The 13,566-nt window shown below is 33.1% G+C and overlaps 1 protein-coding gene and 1 long non-coding RNA gene across 4 annotated transcripts in view; one reads left to right on the top strand and one right to left on the bottom strand.

Annotated features, from left to right (window-relative positions):
- Nucleotides 1–13,566, bottom strand: part of SEMA3C (semaphorin 3C) — a 154,750-nt gene that overhangs the window by 69,596 nt on the left and 71,588 nt on the right. For all 3 annotated transcript variants that reach the window (XM_045510455.2, XM_045510456.2, XM_010946633.3), the window contains exons 3-4: nucleotides 8,775–8,935; nucleotides 7,382–7,444 (exon numbers count right to left, since the gene is read on the bottom strand). In XM_045510455.2, coding sequence (XP_045366411.1) covers nucleotides 7,382–7,444; nucleotides 8,775–8,935 — 224 coding nt within the window. The remainder of the gene's footprint in view (nucleotides 1–7,381; nucleotides 7,445–8,774; nucleotides 8,936–13,566) is intronic.
- The window catches only part of LOC123614507 (uncharacterized), a 63,873-nt gene continuing 56,342 nt past the window's right edge, over nucleotides 6,036–13,566 (top strand). The window contains exon 1 of the long non-coding RNA XR_006721908.2: nucleotides 6,036–6,283. This is a non-coding gene — a long non-coding RNA (uncharacterized LOC123614507). The remainder of the gene's footprint in view (nucleotides 6,284–13,566) is intronic.

The raw sequence follows: 13,566 nt of genomic DNA, 5'->3' as shown, positions 1-13,566 counted from the left end.
CTTTCTGTGAAAAATAACAGAATCATGATCTCTCTGCCCTTGATCCCCTAAAATATCTTCTTTTCTTCTAAAACTACTTTCTCACCTGCTCCTAGTCCAACCACTGGAAAGGTTGTCATTTATTAATTCAAGGAAATAAAAAATAATTACGGTAATTACTAGTTGATTATGACGACCTTGCAGAAATAGATAAACATGGTTAGCACTAAATGCAGTTAGCACCAAATCTCTGTGACTGAATTAGTCACTGCATGTTCTACATTTGCGAGGCCCCCTATCCTTTACTGACTACAAATTAATCAAGCCTGAGATTGAAGACTGATTCCTTCACAAAGTAATTTTTCTAGCAAAGAACATTATTAAAAATAATGTTATAAATTAGAGGCTAAATTTTTTAAAAAGAAAGATGTCAAAATGTAACAGTGGATTTCTCATGGGTCAGACAATATATATTTTTTCTCTTCTAGGTATCATGTATTTTACTAATTTTTTAATAATGCACATTTACTATTTATATTATTAGAAAAGTGAAAAAGAAAAAACTTGGCTAAAACAGAAATTTAGTTTAAAGTCAACATTATTTTATATTTTTTCATCATTTTCTCCTTACTTGCCAGTAAATATATGCTTATTTTCATATGTAGTAATTTCATAGTTTCTATTATGAATTTTTATTATCAAATAATCAATCAACTCTGCTGTCAAAGAAATTAATCCTTACAGACCAGATTATATAATTCATTTTTATTTTAAGACATTAAGAATTTTTATTATAGCATTACTGTATCTTGACACCTGTTTGTAGAGGTACCTGGAAATTGACTACATAACTGCAGATGAAATGTGTTTCTCTGAACAAAAAGCACAGATGAAGTGTGATGTGTACATAGTATATCTATGTTAAGAGTATCTGTGAGCAATGAGAGTTGTCTTTATTATTTTTTTTGCATTCAAGTTTGGCCATACTGGGATTCTGTATTTAATATTTTCCCATAGAACATGAATTCAATCCAATTCTATTAATTAATAATAGGCTATGTCTGTTTCATCTTGAGTTTTGTAGACAGTTTACCATCATGAATTATTGGTATTAGTAAAATGAAAGAAGTCACTAATATGTCTTTTTCATTTCAAATACAGATTATACTTGTTTTATGTATATGTTTAAATCTACATACATTATATATATGCTTACTGTGGCTAATATTTTTGAAAATGTATTATGTGTTAAACATTAGTATAATGATTTTATATATTTAACCTCTTTTACTTCTCAGGAAGTTTGATTTGTTACCTTTATAGACACACATTTATTGACCAAAGTACATGCTACTTAGGGACTTTATACTCAATCCAGTTTTTCAACTTGAACCCTTTTAGAAAAATAAAAAAATTAGATCTTATTTAGCTGACTTGCCTGAGGTCATGTAGCTTGAAACAGGTAAAGTAGATTTTCAAACACAGATGTGTCTAACATTGAATCTTGTACTTTTAACCACTTTAATAATTTGTCATTGGGCGAGGAATCCATAGTTATCACAGGGAAGCTTTTATAACAGTTATCAGTATTTACAGAGCTCTTAATCCTTTAGTTAGTTGTTTTTAATCCTCACAGCAATGTTCCAATTAAAGTATTAGTCCCATTTTAGCGATGAGGAAATTGAGTCCCAAAGAGGTTAAATGAAATGTTCTAGGTTTAGTAAGCAGCACAGCTGGGGCCTGAATCATGGCTACCCTCCAGCACATTATCTGATGATGCTTAGCGTGCCCCTTCAAGCCTCCTCACAGAGAAAAATACAAAAGGAAAGACTAATCAATTGATTTAATTATTTAAAATAATTTTCTAAGTCCTTTCCACTTCCATTGTGCTGTCTTAGTTTCTGTTCACGTTATTTCTGACCTAGACCATTGCAACCGTGCAATTCCAACCATCAAATATTTATTTACTGAACTCATTCTGTGCAAGCACGTATATGGTGCTAACAACACTGAAATGAAAAGATTCAACTCCTGTTGTCAGAGAAAGGAGAGCATAATGCATCAGACTGTAGTAGATGCTATAATAGGGTTGTTTTTCAAAATGTGCTACAGAAGGAAAGACAAGAAAGTGAGTAATGGTGCTAGGGTGTAAAGGTTTGAGAGAGGGTGCCATTTGAGCGGGAACTCACAGAATAAGCTAGAGATTTTGACAGGAAAAAGCATACGAGACATTCCAATAGAAAACAGTGCATGAACAAAAAACTGAAGGCACGACAGTGCAGGATTTACTTGCAGGAATAGTGCCTTCAGGGGATAAATGATTACTGTGTGATGAAACCAGAGAGGCAATTAGAATTGGACTATCGACATGCCATAGTCTTCAGATGGGTGGTAAAGAGTGATTTTTAGTATACAAATCTCAGAGCCAAATGACCTGGTTCAAACGCTGGCTTTATCTTTGACTAGGTGTTTGAAATTGAGACATTTACTTAGTCTCTCTGTGCTTCATTCTTTTTATCTGTAAATGATGATGATAATATTTGCTGTAAGTAGTAAACTACTAAAGCACTCAGAATAATGACTGACACATAATAAATATACACAATGTTAGATCTTAGATTCTTCCATATGTATTTTCAAGTCCAACTGTCAGTATAGAAAATTCCCTATGAACAGGGAATTTGTCTTGCATAGAGCTTAGTTCAGGTCCTGTTCATAGTAGACACCCTTTGAAAAGTTTGGGGAATGAGACTTTCGTGAAATTCAGTTCCCTGATGCTTTCTTTTTATTATTTAATTCTCTTTCAAAACTATTTCAAGGTATAATGCTAAATAAAAATTCAGGCTGCTAACATTATGTAGAATATAATACCATTTTATTTATTTACATATATATGTCATATAATAAAATGCTAGAAGAATATACCCCAAATTTTTAATTTATTAAGTTTGAGTAGTATAATTTATTTTATTTACTTAACAGTGTGTGCTTACCATGTGCTATGTACTATTCTAAGCTCTTTGCAAATACTAATTCATTAATCTTCTTACCATCCCAATAAGGTAGGTATTATGCATATGTCTATTATACAGCAAAGAAAAATGAGGCACAGAGAGGTTAAGTCTTCAGGGTCAGAGAGCTAATAAGAGATTGTTCTCTGTTGCTTTCTACATGCTTTTCTAGGCCTTCAAATGTTTCTGTATTGAACAGGTGTCAGTTAAATAATTTATAAATAGATGTTTTCAAAAATATATCCTGGAGCTCAGGTGAATAGGGCTTTAAAAATATTGACTCTTTGTGGTCCATACTATACAATGGGGGAAAAAAACTCTTATTTTTTTCTTCTTGGCCTATACTTCTTGGGCTGGGGAATAAATCAAGGTATTTTGATAAATGTATTCCTAAAGAAAATATACTTTCAAGTAATTTAGGATCTCCTGGTCACAGAAATAGGGAAACTGATATTCTACAATTAATAAATCAAGTTTGACATTGTGTATATGTAATGTATATATGTCTAAATATATGTAACCCTGCTTAATTTTTCAATGATCTCGTACAGTATTTACTTAGCACATTCATTATGCCCTATCTCAATGAATATGTTTGACAGCATGTGCTATTGTTTAAGCTCAGTTTATTTACAGTATGAATAAAATATTAACATTTAGAAATAAATGGAGCATGTAGGAATGTGAATAAATAGGAGCAGAGAGGGAAATGGGAAGTAGGTTATACTCTGTTTAGCTGAGGTAGAAAATAAGCTATATTTCTACCATGATAAGTTATTTTCTTTATAAACATTAGTTTATTATAGTATTATGATATATATTACCTGGGATCAAAATTTAAATTTATTGAATTATTTTCTAGTAACTGAGTGCTATTTTTACAACTTTAATTAAAATTTAATATAAGTAAAAAAATCTAAAGGAATAAGAGATGTTTGATTCAGTGTTTTCTTTTTGTTCAATTGTTATAGAAGTATGGAATTTGTCACTAGTTCTATGCTTTGCTTAGTAGATGATTAATACAATATATAAAAAGCAAAAAAAATTAATTTAACCAAAATGTACTTCTAAAAATGGTGCATAATAAATTTACTATAAATTTTATTAATCTCAAGGCATTAATAAATTCATTATCCAGTGTGTCCTACCCTCAACCTGTGATAACCACCTGCTGCTTCCATGTCTATTTTTCCAGATCTTAATTAAATTTTATGAAGTGCCTAGGTACGTATCTGGGCACTGGAGATAATGACACTGCATGGCATTTCTCATCACTAAAAATGCACTGAAATAAGATCTAGAGTGTTTCAGGTGCACACACAGGGAGGGACAGCTAACCCAGTCCTGGGTGGCAACAGAAGACTCTCCAGAGAATTGTCATCTGCACTGTCACTTGAAAGGATGAGTAGATGATTCCCAGCCTAAAAAGATGGGAAGATAATCAAACAAGAAGAGAATTATATGAAGCTCATATCAAAGGCTGAAAGAGCAAAAGGGTAAAACTTATTTCAATTTCAGCATCAGTGAAATAAAATAAGGGGAAAAGTTAACGTAAGATCTACAATAGTTGCCACCAAATCTATCAAGCCTTTCCTAAATATTCCAGCTGTATTTTTTCTTTGTCTTTTGTGTGTATCCTCACCATTTATCATATTGTCCCTAGAGAGGTAGCATGTTTTATCAGCTAAAAACACAAGATCTAGAACCATATGTGCCTGAGTTAGACAGTGGCCTCCCATTTGCTAGCAGTGCAGCTTAGGGTAAGTTCCTCACTTTGTTAGTGACTCGGTTTCTTTATCTTAAAAATGTGATAATGACAATATTGTCCATCTTGTAGCATTGTCATGAAGATGAAAATAAAACACTTAGAACAACACCTGGCCCACTCCAGTATATTGTAAAGACTCTTAAAGGTAGGAACTCCGTCTTATTCACCCCTGGTTTCTTCACAATAACCAATCAATTTTTGCAAATTAAAATATTCAATCCCTGCACTTAAAAAAGTAAATATTAAGTAATTAGATGATACTTATTCCAAAGAGTTACGACATTCTTAAATATTTGGTTTCACTGAGAATTGTAATGAAAATATTGTCCTGCAGAACTTCTATTTAGCATCATTTTTCTACCTGATTAAAAGACACTTATTTGTAAGTACTTCACATGGATGAAATAAGGTAAATTTGTCAACAATCTCTTCTCTTGCATAGACAGAACATATAATTAAAAGAGTTGATTTGGTTATTATTTCCCAGGATCCAACAACGTCGGCTGTACTACAACAGAACCCTCCACCAGTTACCTCTGTTATGTATACTAATTGGCTCTATGTCAGAATATAAAGATATCCATGAATGATATTACAGCATGACAAAGCTATGTGAAAACATGAGCATATATTGAAGATTCCATCTAATGACCTTTAATTGTAAGAAAGCAAATAACAGAGAATTTCTACTTTGCCAAAGGGAGAAAGAAATCAAATGACTTGGCTAAGATTCTTCAGAAAATCAACAGCAATTTTTGGAAAGAGAATACGCAAAGGTATCTAAATCCTGTGTATTCTGCCTGGGGCAGTTTGTATGAATGGGAAATAAAAAAGTTTTGAACAATTAAAACCAGTAATTATAGCCATGGGATATTATTGTGGCAAAAGGCAAGACATGATCACATATACATCAATGGGAAAAAATCCCTACATTAGAGAATGAAAGAAAACAGTTTAATTCATGCATAATTATTGAAATAATAGCTTCAGAGGACCAAAGGAAAGCATCGTTTCCACAACATTATACTTCACTCTGCTATCAGTTCCCTAGAAGGCAATTGTAATGTACTCTTTTTAATGTTTCCTCCATGTTTTTCTGGGTTTTTTCCCTTCCTGATTGTGGTCCAGCAGATCCTGTGGGTAGCAAATATGATCCTGTGAGCTCCTTCTGCCCGCTTTAAAATTTCTCTTATAAGGTGAATTATGAAACTAAAACAGTGAAACCCTAAGTTGAGTCACTCTTGGTGAGCACTCTTGCCAGAACACCCTCCAGTGAAACCCAGAAATCCTACACTCAGAGTCTTTTCTGGCCCTGCCTTAAGCCAGGCTTTTTTTAGAATGTTGTACCTGGACTGTTAAGAGTCAATAAAAATAAAAGTTTCATATCCACACTTCCTCCTTCCACAAGGACTAGTCTTTTCCTTGCTTGAACCAACTTGATGAACCTGTGAAACACTCACGACCAAGGCTCAGTTCACAGCCTTCATCCCTGAAATCAGCATGTCTTACCTCTATGCTTATACTGGTAAGTGTTTAGTCAACATTTTTGACACTAAATCCATGCCATGATTTGTTATGACATTAGACTTCATTGTATTTATATGTGTGTATTTACTGGTTTTTCTACCCAATTATCGTATTTCAGTCTCATACCTGTATTATATGCATTTCCATGCTCATTTGATTAATATTGACTCCTCTCACAAGGTAATGAAGTTGATGAGAGCCAGAACTGCGTCTATTTTGGCACAAATTATGTTGCTAACAATTAACACTGTACCAGACACATAATAGGTGTGTAATCAATATTTGTTAAATGAATAATTGAAAGAATGAATGAAGAAACTTCTTTACCAAATTATTTGTGTAAGAGTGGGTGATTTTGATACTTTGTTTCACTATGTTATTTGAGACTAGAGGCTGAAATGAAATATATGCTTCATTATAAACACTGAATGACCTGTGCACATTAAAGATGTTTTATGCATTTTTTATAATATTCAAGAATAATTTAATGTGTCAATTTCAGCAAATCATTTGTAGAAATCAATACAGATTTATTTCTTGACTCAATATGGAATCTTACCTAAAGGAATACATTTTGTAAAAGTGTTGCACACTAAACACTTATTGATATTTATATCTGCCTTGATTTTTGTTTCTGTGGTTATTTTTAATTAACAAAGATACCAGTCACTCTTGGTGATTTATGCCTCTGGAATGTGCTGGCTAACCACTAACCTTTTGCCGAGAGTCTTTCTTTGGAAAAGCCCACAAGGTATCTGGGAGCTACTCCAGACACTTGAATTATCATTATTTCAGCAGCCTGCTGAGAATTCTGCAGGTTGGATCCACTTCGAACAGGGGTTATTACTGAGATCCATCATGAAAAGTGGCAGGATGTAATAAATGGAAGCAAAGCAGGAAATTTTTACACAGTCAGGAATTTTTAAGTTACAGTGTTTAAGAGTTCCAATCACTTTGCATTTACATTTTTTACCATGTGTCCAACAGAGGATTTAAAACACCAACACCCTTTGTCTCACTGTTGGCTGCACTCAAAGTACATGGATTCAAAGACCAAATATTTAAGTTTTAGGTTTTTTTTTTTTTAAACACTCACTGTGGGATCTTTGCCAGCCATTTTGCACTCTTCGACTTTGACTGCAGATGCCGGCCAGAAAACCTGCTCAGAAAGGAAAACAAAGGTTGCATAATCTCACTTGTATATATGACAGCTCAATGCTCTTAATTTATTTTATGCTAACTGATTTCTTTAAGTTATTTCAATGTTTATATTTCAAAATTCTTTCTTCTTTCATTTGATGAATTCAAGTTAATAAAGATTTTATTACTTTATTCTAACAATTATGTTTTTGTTTACTCCATGAATTTTTCCTTTAATAAGCCCTTCTATAATATGTGCCCATTTACTAATGGTACAATTTTAAAATAAGGAAATTATTAATGTGCACAATATAATGTGTATTTCCCTCTTTCTGATTTATAGTACACTTTTCCCAACTGCTTATATGACAATGTATTTATATTTATACTGCTATTTCAGATTTTTTTGTAAATCACACAGCTGGGCTGGTAGATTTACTTCAAACTAGGTACTTCATCAGTGAAAATAACTTGGATAAAAGCCAAGAGATTCCCTCTCTGACATCCGGTGCTAGCATTTTTTAAGTCACTGCAGTCTTGGGTCAGGTCTTGTGGTGATTTTTTTTTTTAATTGTCAACCTGTAGCCCATTTTTAAAATAATAAATTCAGAAGACTCCTTACTGTAATAAATTTATAATTCACTTACTCTTATTTCTTCACTCCAATGAAGCCCAATTTGTTTCCTTGTTGTAAAATAGAATGATAAATACAGCTGACACTTGAATATCTCGGGGGTTAGGGACACCGAAACTCTGCACAATCAAAATTCCATGTATAATTTATAGTTGGACCTCAGTATCCATGGTTCCTCCATATTTCAGTTCCGCATCCAAAGATTCAACCAACTGTGGATTGTGTAGTACTGTAGTATTTACTACTGAAAAAGTCTGAATGTAAGTGGACCTCTGAAGTTCAAACCTACAGCTGTTCAAGGGTCAACTGTATTGGCCACACTTGTTCAAAGAACAGTGAATGTAATAATTGTATTCTTTTCAAGACCTTCTTGGATTACAAACATGACAGGGTGGGCTGTCCTTTCAATCTGACCATTTTTTTGTACTATTCTCTGTGCTTCTCTTTTTCCTTTCTACAAATGTATGCACAGGAAGCGTTTTCTCACTTAGCTTCAGGTTTTAGATGGTTAAAAACAAGAAACTTGACATGGAGAACTGAACTGACTATATTTTAAGTCCAGGAAATAAGTGCTAATTTTAAACTATTTATTGACATGTGGTCTGTATTTTCTATTGTTTTAATGAAATACGTATTTTATTCATTGTATTTGAAATTTTTGAGTAAAAAGGCACCCAAGAGGTCAACGTTGCCCTCATGAAAATGATAAACTTACACTCAAAGGTTCTTGACTTATGTTGTTAATATTCAAGGAAAGAATGTGATCTTTGCTGCCCACATATATCCGGTCCTGATCTTCATCCATTAATAATATCCTGTAGTCTAATGGATGGTGGGATAGGCTGAAGTATTCAGAAGTCTTGGTTTCTCGAAGTTCTGAAATAATGAACAGCACAAGTGAAAACTGAGTATCTTGAATTATTATATTAATGCAAGTTATATTATAGAAATACTTATCAAAAAAGTCAAGATATATTTTCCTCCTACAATAAATCAATTTAAAAATAGTTATGCTAGTGGAGAGCTAGTGTCTCTATGCTGAATTAAAACACAAATCAATAAATGCAATGTTAAAGCTTATAGTAGTACTATTTGATTACAAAATTATTCACATTTTGCAAAGATCTAAACTCAGTTTTTTTTTCTGGCTGTCATCAGCTCAAAACTAGTTAAAATAAATCAAACAGATAAATATACTGAGTAGACTGAACAAACAACAAAAGCAATGACAGTGTGACTATCTTCCTAGTCTGTCTTAGTGTTTTATTGTTGGATTCAATACAGTCATAAATTTAGGGTTATAATATTTAACCCTAAAATATTTACCTGACTTCCTCAACATAACTCTAGCTAGTTTAATATATTTTTCTCTAAATTACTTGAAAACAAACATACTGTTTTCTATTACACATCATTTAGAAGGCAATGCCATTTAAATTACAATATGCCTGTGTATATAAAAAGAAAAATATGAAATATGAATTTTAGATGTTCTGAATATTTAGATTTTCAATGATCACTGACTCATGTTCATTTAAATTCTTTTGCATTGAACATGTGCCTGTATAGCTGAATTTTCAAGATAATAAATGTATCATTTATTATCTTAAAATTCTGATAGGGCTGTGGTTTAACTTAAATCAATAATAAATGCTCCAAGATAATAAAAAAAATCAATAATCATTATGGCAGATTTAAGCTTCTTTCCAGTCAAAAATGCTCCTGTGCACAATTTAAGACTTCTCCATTCAAATGGTTCACAATTTCTTTGTTCTTTTGATTATGACCTTAAGAGAGTGACAAATTCTATGAAAGAGTCTGCTTTCAGGGATTACTCTTTCAATAATAAACTATTTCTAAATTTTTAGTCATTGAATCACAAAGACATTTGTAGAAATTCTGATAGGGCTGTGGTTTAACTTAAACCAAAATTGAAAATTATAAGAATTCTTATAGGCAACCATGAACCATAGTCTGTGAGCCCCATGTGTGAAGACAGAAAAATAACAGACTTAACCTGCTTTCTGGGTACACCAGTTCAGAATGTCTGTCACCATACCCTTCAAGTGGTGTTAAATCTAGCCAATAATCTGAAAATACTGTGAGAGTAGCATAGTGATTATGAAACCAGACTGTGACACCGAACTTCTGCGACATTGAACAAGTTACTTCACCGCTCGGTGCCTTAATTTCTTCACCTGTAAAAAGCAACAATAATTCTATCTTCTACTGAGAGTCCCTAAGGAAATCAATTGAATTAATACATGAAAATATTTGGAATGAGTGACAGAAAAAGTATTCAATCAATTCTAATAATTATGACTATTAGTATTATCAAGTTTGAATCATTAATTATAGACAAGCCATTAAATTAGAAAAATATAGATGAATATTTTCCTTTTTTCTTTTTTTTTAAATTTAAGGAGCTAGATTCCTACAATTACTAACATATGATCTTAAATCATAGTGTCTGATATTCTGCCCACAAGATTTTTTATGTGGAAGAAACCATTAACAAGTTAGAAAAGTATTTCCAAAGAATCTTGAGAAGTAAATCATGAGAGGAGACAAGAACAAAAGACATTGAAATATTGTTTAATAACAGACTAGATGACAGATCTTTGGAAATGAAGGATTTGAGATGTCGAGCACTGTGCAGCATGCTAACCTAGTTACTGAGCCTCACTAGGTATCATATACAGACAGGTGATGCAGTTGGCAGCCATGGTGCCACTGGCCCAGAAACTAGAACAGCTTCCTTCATGAGGAGAGCAAAAATGGGTACAGGAATGTTGTTTAGGATAACTTTTCAGCCCCTGCCAGACCAGAGGTCACTGCTGAAACAGGGAAAAAAAAACCCAAGAGCTTAGAACATGAGAGAGAATGTAAAATGCAACAAATGTCACTTAAAGGTTGGAGAAAACACAGGCCTCCTTGATTTTGCCTAAAATACAGAGTTTTATACAGCTTGCTTTTCATCCTATGAAGGAGATTCAGGGTTGCATATTTTTTCTGTAAAACATTGATTATAGGGTATAGGTTGCATGCAGAATAGATGTTCAACAAATACCTCTGGAATAAATAACTCTCCAGTGAAATACACAGACTAAAGAAGCAGAATGTGACTGAGTTCAGAGTATTTGGAGTCCAACCACTGGAGTTTGAATTCTGGTTCTGCTATTTCATTTCTATATGTACTCGGCAAGTGACTTTATCCCTCTGTACTCCAGTGTCTTCATTTGTAAAGTCAGGACAATAATAGTTCCTACAACACAAGGGTGTTGTGAGGCTTAATTAATATACGTCAAAGCTTAAAAAAGCATCTGTCCTACAGTGATGTGGGTTACATGGGTTACCTACTATTACGACTTGGGATAGGACATCAAGCTTCAGCCAGCAAAGTAAGAACGATTCTTTACACAGGAGAAAATATGGAGACTAGATTGTCTGATTTATACTTATTAACATATATAATACTTCTTTTTCACATGTGGCATCTATTCAGGTTATTTGAGTACAATAGTAAAATAATAGATCATTTTTAAGAAAAATAACTTGAGTGTGAAGGGTAATTTTGGAGTATGTGAGACTAGAAAACTAAGAGATGCTGTTCCAGATATGATTTGATAAAGATTTAATATCCTAAAAATAGAAAGGAAGAGTTGGTATGAGGGACATCTAAAGGATTTGGAATGAATTTATGTCAAGTTGGTTTTGCGGCAAAAGGAAACGGTAATCATCTTGTAACGTTGTAAACTAAGAAGAGGGATAAATGGGAGATTTGAAAGGGAAATTTCTTTGGTAAAGAGATTACTTAAGTGTTGATAGATTAAATTCAAATCAAAGCAGAAATGTTTCACAAACATGTAAAATCGGATAACTAATTTGCCATTAGAAATATCATGTCTTCAGGGAGAGAGTTCCAATTCTTCTCATGAATTATGTGACACTCTGAGAGTAGATAGCTCTGAGGAAGTTCTAAGTAGAAGATTTGAGGAAGAGAAAATCTAAAGTGAAAAGCAAAGCACAGAGATGCACTGATTGTAAGATTCAGAAAGAGTAGCTCTGAAATTGAAACTCAAGATGAGTCATGATGTGCAGACAACAGTGCAATATTGTGGAGAGAGTACAGAATTGGAGTCAGACAGTTCTGAGTTGAAATCCCAGTTTCATCACTTACTAAATCTGTTATTTTAAGAAAGCTACCTCATTTCTCCCAGGTTTTTATTTTCTGATCTATAAATTGGTCATATTAATACTAACTCAAAGGATTTTCCACCAGCACACAGTAGAGGATAAATGTGCTCCTTTCAGCAGACTTCATTTACCCTTTGTCTAACAGATATTTTCTTTTTCTTTCTTGCTGGCAGAGCTGGTCTGTGCTAATCATAGTGGTCCCATCTCCCTAGTCAGTGAGTGACTAAAATGTGGCCATGTGACTAATTTTGGTCAGTGAGATTTAAAGGGAAGCCTTCTGCAAATTTACTAGAAGAGGTTTCTTGTGTCTTAAAAATTGGCACAAAAAAGAGGTGATTTCTTTTTCTACTCTGGTCTTCGGTATGTGAGCATATGATACTTTCAGCGGTTGCTGCTACCAAAAAGATTGCTCTCTGAGAATGGCAAGCAGAAATCCGGGGGAAAAAAAAAACAGTCCTCTGAGAAATCATTTAGTATCTGAACTAACCGTGGAACTGCTCTATTACTGGACTACTTCTGTTATATATGATTTAAAAAAAAAAGCGTTTTTTAGGCAGCTTGAATTGAGGTTTTCATTTCCTTTTGTTGAAATCCTTACTGATACATCTTTCTAGTGTTCATAGCCCCTAACTACCACTTTCTCACCCTTTCTACCATGGTTTGTTTAGTTTGGATTTTTTTCCCCAAAATGTTTTTTGGTTTTTTTTTTCTTTTGCCTTTTCTTCCTAATATACACTGAAACAAAACCAAAATTGTGATCTGAGCTGGGAAAACAGCCTCAACTAAATTTCACTTGCAAGTAACAAAGATTGGCAGTTCTCCTCTTTACCTGTTTCATTATAAAATAATTTCTTGCATTAATTCAAATACCAGAGGGAGAAATAACTGCATTAACTTAAGACCTTTCTGGTCCAAAGATTTTATCTCTTTTTCTGGGCCATAAAGCTATCTTAAAATTTAATTACCTATAGCTCATTGACAGTTGACAGCTGTTAACCAAGGAAGATTTACTTTAGAAGTGCCTCTGTTAAAAGCTTAGAAGCTGAGGCTATTTTTTTTTAAGTACTATTTAAATTGCTGTTAGTTATCCATAATTGAACTTTAGGGCTTGGGAAAAACAAACAAACAAAAAAACCCAAAATGAACTTCTTACTTATTTTTTAGAATAAGAGATGAGTTCAAAGAATACAGGACATTTACCTATAAAAAGAATGACTGAAGGATCCATCATTTCCGTTTGATGTAAATCCAACTTAAGTCAATGAATGATTCAATCATTTGGCTACAGTTAGAGAAAATGACTGACAATG

Source organism: Camelus bactrianus, chromosome 7 (assembly GCF_048773025.1).
Source record: "Camelus bactrianus isolate YW-2024 breed Bactrian camel chromosome 7, ASM4877302v1, whole genome shotgun sequence".
In the NCBI taxonomy this organism is placed as follows: domain Eukaryota; kingdom Metazoa; phylum Chordata; class Mammalia; order Artiodactyla; family Camelidae; genus Camelus; species Camelus bactrianus.
Note: the sequence above shows the minus strand (reverse complement) of the source record. Positions and strands in the feature narration are given on the sequence as shown.